Raw genomic sequence first — 10,883 nt, forward strand, 5'->3', positions numbered from 1 at the left:
CATTTATTACTTGGCTGTCCATGTTGGCCAGAGTGCCAACAAGGGATCGTTTATTGTCTTGGGGTCTAACGGTTCCAGATTCTTGTATACTTTGTGTTTGCTGGTAGGGAGTCTCATCATCATCTATTTTTTAGTGTTTGTCTGCGGTGGAGATATGGAGAAAGTTTTGTGGCAGATTTATTTCATCGCCTCCTGCTAATTTCCAAGCAATGGTGTTGTTATGTGCTCAGTTCCAGGGTTCTCATTCTTCTCAGGTGAAGGTTCTCTTCAGGTTACTCTTACAGGTGATTGTATATAACATATGGCGTGAACGAAATGCTCGTATCTTCCGTAATCTCTCGCGTTCTCCTTTGGCTTTCTTCAAGTTGGTGGACTGATCTCTGCGTGACAGGCTACTATCTCTTCCCCTGGATCCCTCTCAAGCTCACCCGCTGCTAGAACTTTATTTTTGGTTTGTTGATCTTTTTAGTTAGCTTGTAACTCGTTCTTGATCCCCTCTTCTCTCTTTTATTTATGCTCTATGTAATAAGTTGCCTTTGCAACAATGTAAAAAACTCAAAAATGGTATGAATTTTAATATTTGCACAAAAAAAAAAGAAACCAGCATGCATATTTATGGAATAAAATTTTCATGAATACTTAATTTCATTATATACTCATAATGTTTACAAGTTAAATTGAAAAAAATAGAATGAGTATTTTATTTTATTCTATAGCATTCCAGAACAAAATATCTCTCTGAAAAACTATTTCTGAATAAAAAATTAGAATAAACGGAATATTAATTTCATTCCATTAATAATTACCCATCTATTCATTTTACTAATTACTAGTTACAACTTTGGAGAATCTTCGATTTGTCTCTATTTTTCATTTAAAATAAAAAATTTCTGAAATATAGATGTGTTTTTTGTTTGTTCTAAGATGTTTTTCATTAATAGAAAAACAGTATTTGTTCAAATAAGTGTATTGATTACTATCAAATGATAAAACATTAGTGTACAACTAACTGTACATGAATGGAACAAACTCCAATCTGTTTGTGAATATTGCGATAAATTGACTTGTTAGCAAATAAATCAGCATCAGCACAACAATTACCATATCGTTAAACATGAAGAAAAGGAACAGAATGAAACATTTGCTTCCAGCGTATAAACGTGGGCACCAAGTGTTGGAGTCGTGGACTGAAAGCTTTCTGGGAGACAATATTTGATTATAGAGATATATTTCTATAACCTATATTAGACCAGACCATATTAATGCCGATAATTCGAATTCTACAATAAAAACACCCCTAGAGGTGGTCGGTCTTACTGGAACAAAAATCATTTTTTAACAATTTTTTTTCATAATTTTTGTTTTATTTTAATATATAGTAGCGAGCCTGACTTGCAAGTTGCAACCGTTCTTCCTCTCTACTCTTAAAACTTTTTTATTTTCTCCCTTCACAACATTAAACCCAAAGGCGTACGCGTGCGTTTCCACGCGCCACCAGTCTCGAGCATCGTCTTCACTCCGATCATCGAATCGCTTTCTGGGCCGTTTCGTTGAACCAACTCCCAAACCCCTAGGACATTCCTCCACTGCCGTCTCTCAAATCCCAAATCCTAATTTAGGGTTCCGTCACTGCAATCGATAGATTTGGATTGTGAGCTCATCGTGACATGTGATTGCTGTTTCCCTCAAAAATGGTAGATAGTAATAAGAAGAGGAAAGAGTTCATCAGTGAAGGAGACATGGCCACTCTTCTCCAAAGGTCTTTCCTTTTTCTTTTCTTCTTTTTTTTAATTATTATTATTCGCTTCTCTAGTTGTTGACTCTTTATATGTGTTTTGTTTGTTGTAGATATGACACCACGACGATACTGAAGCTGCTTCAGGAGATGGCTTACTACGCTGAGCCGAAGATGGACTGGAATGAGCTGGTGAAGAAGACTAGTACTGGAATCACCTGTGCTAGAGAGTACCAGCTCCTATGGCGCCATCTTGCTTATCGAGATTCTCTTCTTCCCATGGACGATAACGCTCTCCTTCAGGTCTGTTTCAGTAATGCTTAATTGAGTGTCAAAGTTCTCACATTTTTGTTGCATTGCTAATGTTTATGTTAGTGGACTCTCTTGAATTTTTTGGTACTTTGGGATTCTTACTTGTTAGCATCTGATGAGTGGCTAAGCATTAGATGACGTTATTGCAAAGTCTTGCTTGTGCAGGATGATGATAGTGACATGGAGTTTGAACTGGAAGCTTCCCCTGCAGTCAGCGTTGATGCGGTAACGGAAGCTGTTGCGCATGTTAAAGTAAGTTGGAGATGGATAGATATTTGAGTTTCCAAAATAATTGGTGGAGTATGTGTAACTAAAGATCTTAGTCAGTGGTCTAAATATTACCATGCTGTGTCTTCCTAATAATTAAGTTGTGGTTACTGTTCTTGGATATTATTGTCTGCTTATTCTTAGTTCCTAAATGATCCAAATATTTTGATCAAAAAAAAAAAAATGATCCAAATACTACATTTCATGTTTTTTTTGTCTCCTTGTTTAGGTGATTGCTGCTTCCTATGTGCCAAGTGAGTCCGACATCCCTGAAGACTCAATTTGTGAGGCTCCCTTGACCATTAACATACCTTATGGCCTGCAAAGGAGGCCTCAAGAACCGTCAGACTCGTATTGGTCGTCAAGAGGGATGAATATCACCTTTCCAATCTCTCTTCAGAAAGCAGCTGAGGGACATAGTGGAAATGGTTTAGCCAGTAACATGGGTGGTCCTCGCAAGAAAAGAAAAAAATGGTCAGCCGAGGAGGATTTGGAGCTGATCGCTGCTGTGAAACGACATGGTGAAGGCAGCTGGGCCCTTATTTCTAAGGAAGAATATGAGGGAGAGATAACTGTCGCACAACTTTCTCAGGTCATAATTTCATTTGGCTGACATTGTTTCGTATCATTGAATAATCTTCATTTACGTTGTGCATCCTCTCGTATCAGCAGGCATGAGCGTTTTTGTGTTGTTTATGCATGATTTCCTGTCTATTTGTCCGTGGCATATGCATAGTAATATCTTTCTATCAGGCTGAGAGCCATTTAGTAGTAACAGGAGTATGAGTATGATGGTTTACTCTGTTAACCATATTGCCGTCCCTCGTTCATCATCTTGCAGTTAGTTTCCCTGTTTTGTTCACCTGCTCATGCACCTCTAAATGATATGATTAAAATCTATTGACAAGCATAGAGGCCGCCGTTGAGGGCGATATTTTATCTGTTCACCATTTTTGTGAATATTTTCTTGTCAAATTATATATGATGGTTCCATGTATACCCTGTAAGTAGTGTGAAGAACGATCTATGTGGACAACTTTGGATTGGCATATGTAAATATGTAATGCTTTTTATTTAGCATATTTCTTTCCATGGGCTGGTGGTAACAAACTGATATTTTCATTTGCAGCGGTGGGGATCTATAAGGAGAAGGGGTGATTTATCAAACTCTTCTACTCAATCTTACCAACAGCGAACAGAAGCTGCCAATCGTGCATTATCTTTGGCTGTGGGGAATCGAGTTCCCTCAAAAAAGGTTGCAGTAGGTATGAGTAACAGAAAGATCTTTTCTAGCGTATTATACTATTTATAAGTTAGTTTATTAAAATTGTTCGAGTCCCAAAGCTTCTGTCAGTTAGATTCGACTGTGTGTTTCTTTAGGTATACCTCCAGTGCTTACATCCGGTAGCACCACAGGAGCACAAGGCAATGGTAGTTCATTGCAAGGTCAACAACAGGCTAAGCCAGTAGTTCAAGCAATTCCCCGGGCAGCAACAGCCGTTCAAACTGCAAAATCTCGAGTCACCGCAAGGAAACCAACTTCCACTTTGAGAGCAGAACTAATGGTAACAGCAAATTCAGTAGCTACTGCAGCCTGTATGTCTGGCCTGGGAACTGCTGCATCAGTGCCAAAGGTTGAACCAGGAAAGAGTGCTGCTCCTGCGTTAGTGGCAAAGGTTAAATCCTCCCAAGCCTCTTTGCCTCGTCCTTCCGGTATATCATCATCAGTAATGAATGTTGAGCCTGTAAAAACCGCTTCGGCAGCTTCTTTGCCTCGTCCATCAGGTATATCACCAACACTGAATGCCGAGCCTGTAAAATCCGCATCGACAGCTTCTTTCCCTCGTCCGTTAGGTACTATATCATCATCAAAGGCTGAGCCTGTTAAAACCGCTTCGGCAGCCGCTTTGCCACGGCCATCAGGTATTATATCAGCGCCAAAGGCAGATCTTGTAAAAACCGGTCATGCAGTCTCTTTGCCTCGTCCATCAGGTATCACATCATCAACAAAGGCTGAGCTTATGAAAACCGCTTCTGCAGCATCTTCACCTCGTCCAGAAAGCATGCCATCAGCACCAAAGGGTGAGCCATTAAAGAGTGTTTCTGCTGCTGCTGCTGCTGCTAAAACTCAAGTGGTTGGACCTTTGAGTGCAAGGAATGCAGCTAATGGACCTTTTAATAAGCCTTCCCCTATGGCTCCTTTCTCCAAAGGTCCTACAATCCAGAATATTTCAGTTCCTTCTAGATTTGCGTCTTCAAGGTTGGCTCCCACACAGAGAGTTAATGCAACTACTGTAATGCCACAAAATCCAAGTGTGGGAGTGGCAGTTACCTCATCTAGCAAGCCGGTTGGTGTACAGAAAGAGCAAACTCAGGGAAGCAGAACAAGCCCCTTGGTTACAACAACACTTCAGCCAAATAAAACCAGCTCAACAAACTCAGTGATTAGCGCAGGAAAGCCGGTGGCTACACAAGTGGACACTCCTCCTAGTCTTATGCCTAAAAAAGACCAAGTACCTCAGACTTGCACCGATAAAAGTTCTTTGGCTAAACCACCTGAAAAACTGAGTAGTTCAACTGTTCCACCTTCTGTTGTGGCTGAGCCTGAACCAAAACCCAAGGACGAAGCAAGTAAAGGAAAAAGTCCTGATGGTGCAACCGTAACAGGGACCGAGCAGCAGTAGTTGTAGTTTTTATTTGCTGCATTGTTTTAGTGCTTTTATTAATGTTTTTTTCTTTCCTTAGGAATAAGACAAGAAAGAATGTGATGATGTACAGTAGTACTTGCTACTACTAATTAGTACGAATCTAAATATACTTCGAAAACTCCAAAGTAGATTTTCAAATTCTTGAAAACAGTGAAAGAATGAAGATACAGTTTGATTTGATTTGACATAAAAGCTAGAAAAAAAGGAACTGAAAAGGTAAAATAACAGACGGATGATTATTCAGGGAGGTTTCCAGGTTGCCTAACGTAACTAGACTGTCTTTGCAGAGCTGGAGATGGACTGACACAAGAGAAGAGAGATGCTGAAGCTTGCTTCTGTTTTGTATGCTTCTTTAACTTTACACCGAACAAGAACGACCGTAACGGAATCCTCGTCCTTCCACTCGACGAGCTCTTGCTCGGAGTTGTTCTTGCTTCCGTTGCACTTGAGATCCCAATATCCTCTTCCAGTTTACCAAGAATCTTCTCAACGTCAGTCTTCAACGTTCTCACACGATCAAGGCCCGATTGTAGTTGACTTGACACCCTTTTGTTCTCCTGTTTCATGTTGAGTATCTCTCCATGGAACTTTGCAGCTTGGTAACCACTTATCTCTGAGTCACTTATTTTACCACCTCCAGAATGAGACGTGACTCTTGCGACTTCTTCTTGGATATTAGCTAGCGATGTATACCTTCCCTGGAGTTCGTCTTTAAGAACCGCGCTGTTCTCTAGCCATAGCTGCAGCTCTGTTCGAATCTCTCTAAGGTGTCTATAGATAGGTTTTGCCTCTGATGCAGCTGCGTGCTTACTACTGCTACCACTTCTTGAAGATTCCTGCTGTTGCTTGCTTTCGATTCTCAGCTTCGACAGCTCTGATTTCAGATCCTGAAATGTTGTCTGGTACTTCTGTATCTGATGTACCGATGTGCTAAACCTTAACCAGAACTCTAGATTCTCTTCCAGGACCGCGTCTATATCTGCACGCACTTTGTCTTCCACCGTTGGAATCTTTGTTCTCGGGCTATCATCAACGTCTGCAAATTTCACTCTAACCTCACTTGACTTAGTCCTTGCTGGTGTTCTCTTCACCTCTCCTGCTTGATGATGCGGCGTAGTGGAAACCGAAAAGTTAGAAGTTGGTGAGATGCTCACACTCTCATGCTGTTGTCCTTGATCATGTTCCAGCTGGCTGTTTCCTTCTACATGATGTGGAGAAGGAGAATCTTTCCCTGGCGTGTCGTGCTTTTGACGTAAAGCTTGAATCTCTACGTCTTTGTAAGCAACAGCATCCTTGAGTTCTCTCAACTGTAATGCAAGCTCGAAGAACCCTTCTCGGTTCTTCTTCTCTACGTCGCCTAGCTTTCTCTTTACTTCTCTGTAGTCTCTTAGTACTGATGTGTATTCGTCTAACAGAACCTTCTCTCTGTCCTCCATGCCATCTGGTAACATCTGTCTCCAGTTTGGTGTATCTTCGTCTTCGTATTCTGTTACCAAATCTTCTCCTTCTGTTCCGAAACAAGTGCTTGCTGTTTCTGACAAGGCAAATGAATCTTTAGTCTCAGGTTTCTCTTCTTCATTGTCTTCGTTCTCAGTAACTTCAGTGGGATCTTTCTTCCTTTCTGTCTCTTCCTTTGAGATGGACTTTAGATCATCTTCTGATCCTGAAACAACTGGCTGTTCTTGGAAGGTTCTGGCTCCTTCGACATCTTCGTCCATCTTGACATCTTGTAACTTGCCAGATAAATCATCAGCAGTCCAGTTAGCTTCTTTGAACTGTTTCTGTAGACTCTTGTTCTGATCTTCCACCTTTTGGAACAGCTTTCTAACTTTACTCAGCTCGTCTTCAAGAATGGTTATCCTCTGTTTCATATCAGCGGAATCCGAAACAAGAGCCGCCTTGTCCTCCTCTAGACCGCGGATATGTTCATGTAACCCATCTGTCTCTGATCTTAATGTCTTCACCAATGCAGTGTGAGAACAAGCATCAGTCTCCAATGAAACAACTCTATGCACAAGATCATCAATCTTCTCCACAAGTTTCACAACAGTGAGATTCTCATTTGAATCTTCCCTCTCAGCTTCAAGTTCTTGAACCACATCAGCTTCAAGTTCTTGAACTACATCAGCTACTTCTTGTTCTGTCTCAATAAGCTCATCATGATTCTCACTTTCCGGTTTCTCAAATTTGTTCCTCAATGCATCAAACTTCTCTTTGGCAATAGTGATTCTTCCCTTCTCAATCTCCGCTTCTTCAACAGATTGCTTCTGTTTCTCCTCAAGCTTAGCTATTGTGTCTTTACAAGAACTCAAAGCCGTGCTCGCCATCAACGTCCTAGCTTCACTATCATCAATCGCAGCACCAAGACCAAACTCGTCTTGCAAGTTACAAACCCTCTTCTGCATCTCAGCCACTTCATTCTCCAAATCCCAATACCTCTCATAAGACTCTTCATATGAGCTCCTCACAAACTCTTTCTCCGTCTGCAACGCCAAGATCCCTTTCTGAAGGTTATCAATCTCCTCCAAGCCCTCTTCCTTACTCAATCCAGAACTAACAACCGCTGCTTCACGCTTGATGAAAGCAGAAGGACCAGCTGGTCCTTTTCTTGACAACATCATAGATTGGCCTTTGAACTCTTTCTTTGGAATGTCCGGGACTTCAGGTATGTTGCTTCCCTTGGGAATGAGATGAAGATGAGGTTTCCTTGGATTCCCTTTGTAATCTTCATTTTCATCATCATCATCATCCGAAGGGAACTGAACATGTTCAGGGAATGCTGTGGCGATTGTGCGGTTTGCACTTTGAAGCTCTTTTGATAGATGATCGTAGCGTTCAGCTAATGCACGGTATGATCGAAAGGCCTCCTCAACGAAATTGACAATCTCTGGCCTTTTACGGTAATACATCTCAGCTCTTTTGGCAAAAGTGTCTCCATCTTCATCTATGATCTTAAGAGTATACTCTACTTTCTCTTCCATATCTAAAACAACAAGATAGTTCTTTTGTTTAGCCATTTTTATTGGATTAAGCAAATGGAACATGAGGATCAAGAACATTATTATTAGGTGAAATGTGAATCAAGAAACAATGGAACGTACCTTGAAGATTGTGTTCGAGCCATTTGGACTGCTTTGTGCGAATGTGGCTGGCCCACCACCATGAATACGCATTGCTCGCTGCTCTCTGCAACATGTTTTTGTCCTAAAGAAGAAGGAGAGGAAGGCTCAAACATGACCGATTCATCAATGTGTATAAAATCTAGAACTACAAACTTTCAGGATCAGACAAAGAAGTAGTCTTTGTCCGGGACATGTCCGAGTATTTTGGTGGGATCCTTTGATTAAGCTCATTTTTAGGATGTTTCCTTTGACAAACAACAAACAAGATGAGACCAATTAAAAAAAAACCGGTTTTTTTAAAAAAAATCTCAAGTGCTCTCTTCTGATTTCCTTTCAATGTGATTATCTATATTATTAATATTACAGTACTTTTTAGTACTGTTTAGAAACATGTATAACAGTATTAATGAGAACTGTTTGGAACATGGATAACGATATAAAAAAATAGTGTCATTTTAATAATTTAATTAGTATAATTACATTAATTGTATTTGCATATTTCACTCAATTTAATAATTTCATTAAAAAAAATTTACCTTAATAATACATCACATCATTAATTATATTACCATAATAATAATAATAATAGTACAAATTTTTATTTATTAGTTAATCAACGCAATTATAAAATCAAAAATGTAAAATAACTAGATTTTGCATATGGTTAAACGTTCGGTTCAGTTTGTTTTACTAAAAGTTTTTTTATTTATTTTAGTTTCAATCGATAGAAATTACATAGTCAAAAACATAATTCAAAGACATGTTTTGTGAATAAAATAATAACTTAAATCAAAATAATAAAAATGTATTACATTTACTGTTACTCAATTTTGTCACTCTATATAATTGTTTTACTAAATAAAAAACTCTTTTTATTTCACTTACTTTAACCAAACATATAGAAAGAGTTCTTTTTATTAGTTTATAAAATCAGTTAGGCATGAACATTGACTATCTATTTAGGTATGAATTGTTTTTTTCGGGTATAATTTTTTTTTTTTTGAAATTAGGACCCGTTTGAATATTATAAATTTATGTGGGTTTTGAGTTGGGTCTTTCTGGGTATGGATGAGTTCGGTTCTGATGTATAGGAACCTAAAAATATCTAAATAACAAATGTATTTGAAACGGGTTCGGATATTTGTACAAAAAATAATCATATTACCATATTCGGTCCAGGTTTTTTAAATACAATTAATTATATTAGGACTTATTTAAAATATATAACATTAATTATGAAAAAATATCAATGTATAAAATATATAAGAACCAATACTCGTGCGATATACGAGTCAATCTCTAGTTATTTATTAACCTCAACACTAGGAACAAAATTTTACCTCAACAAAATAATAGAAATAATTATTAGCTTTAGAAAACGTGGTCTATCAAAAAGAGAGTTTTAAACACATTGGCTTACGACAAAGAAATTTAAAAAGAAAAGAAACAACAAAAAACAACTAAAACAATCTCCATCAGATTTTTTGTGTGTTTTATGTTTTTCTGTATAATACAATACTACTCCTACTAAGTAGGGGAAAATAAAATTTAACTTATTATGTTGAAATAGTGTGTTTTGCTATTTAGATAGCATTCAAACATAAATCACAAGAAGTATTATTATATGTTACCATCATGACTTTTATTTATCTTAATCAGAATAAAAATAGAGAAATTTGCCAAAATGTAACAAAAATTCAACATGTTTGTCTCTTTAATATAAAACCAATCTATTTTTGTCCCTTTAGTATAACTAGGTGATTTTCCCGTGCTTATGCATGAATATAAATATATTATAATAATTAATTGTTATTTATTTTAATTTTAAAATAATTTATATTTGTATACATAACTTATATTAATAATATTATATTACTTTAATTTAATTAGACATATGATTTTAGATATGTTATATACAGTCGGTTTTATTATTTTTTTACAGTCGATTTAGTTATCATTTGAATATATTTGATTGCACTATTTCTCTGAATTCAACTATAATTTTTTTTTATTTTAAATATATTAAAATTATGATTAATTTTCGTATTTGCATTTAAATTGGTAACTTAAGATATATTATGTTTAGAATGAAATATAAAATAAACTAAAGTGGCTGATTCCAAATTACATAAATTAACATAACGATAATATTCTATAAGCTCATGGATATATATAAATTTTACAAAATAACTAAATAATGAAAGTTCGTTAATATTTTATTTTTATATGTTTCATCCTATAATTTCCATTTATAAAATAAATTATTATTGTAAAGTTATATATTATTATTGTAGTTAAATTAATGGTTTTAGATATATTATTGTAGTTACATATTTTCTTTTTCAAATTCAAGCTGAAATATAATTATTTTTATTATAATTAAGTAAAATCAAATTAATTTTATTTATTGTTTAAATGTGCATGTAGTTTTATAATATTTATCAAATTATATGTTGATTTTTTAGAAAAAAAAATATCATAAAATAAAGAGATGATCAATATGAAGTTACATACATAACTAACTAACTAATACATTTTGCTCTGAAACTGAAACTCATTTGGAGTCTCTTCACTCAACCTACTTCACTGTGGGTGAGCTGGGTTAAGCATTATTTGCTCAAATATAATTCATTCTGGGATGTAAGAGATGACACAAAGGGATCTTGGATATGGAGGAAGTTACTCAAATTGAGAGATGTGGCTTATGAATTTTTGAGGTTTGATATCCAAGATGGCAAC

General features: G+C 36.7%; 2 protein-coding genes across 2 annotated transcripts; one reads left to right on the forward strand and one right to left on the reverse strand.

The window, feature by feature from the left end:
• Window positions 1-1,266: 1,266 nt before the first annotated feature.
• On the forward strand, window positions 1,267-5,147 carry LOC106447359 (mucin-2). The gene is made up of 6 exons (XM_013889263.3): window positions 1,267-1,759; window positions 1,849-2,038; window positions 2,213-2,299; window positions 2,544-2,906; window positions 3,444-3,579; window positions 3,695-5,147. The coding sequence occupies exons 1-6, from the start codon at window positions 1,692-1,694 to the stop codon at window positions 4,996-4,998; spliced, it is 2,148 nt and encodes a 715-aa protein (XP_013744717.2). The 5' UTR covers window positions 1,267-1,691; the 3' UTR covers window positions 4,999-5,147.
• LOC106447357 (protein NETWORKED 2A-like) lies at window positions 5,010-8,410 on the reverse strand. Its single transcript, XM_013889261.3, has 2 exons — window positions 8,124-8,410; window positions 5,010-8,005 (listed from the first exon to the last, which is right to left on the reverse strand). Exons 1-2 carry the CDS (start codon window positions 8,215-8,217, stop codon window positions 5,259-5,261), a joined length of 2,841 nt encoding a protein of 946 aa, XP_013744715.3. The 5' UTR covers window positions 8,218-8,410; the 3' UTR covers window positions 5,010-5,258.
• Between the last annotated feature and the right edge of the window lie 2,473 nt (window positions 8,411-10,883).

Source organism: Brassica napus, chromosome A9, assembly GCF_020379485.1.
Source record: "Brassica napus cultivar Da-Ae chromosome A9, Da-Ae, whole genome shotgun sequence".
Classification (NCBI taxonomy): domain Eukaryota; kingdom Viridiplantae; phylum Streptophyta; class Magnoliopsida; order Brassicales; family Brassicaceae; genus Brassica; species Brassica napus.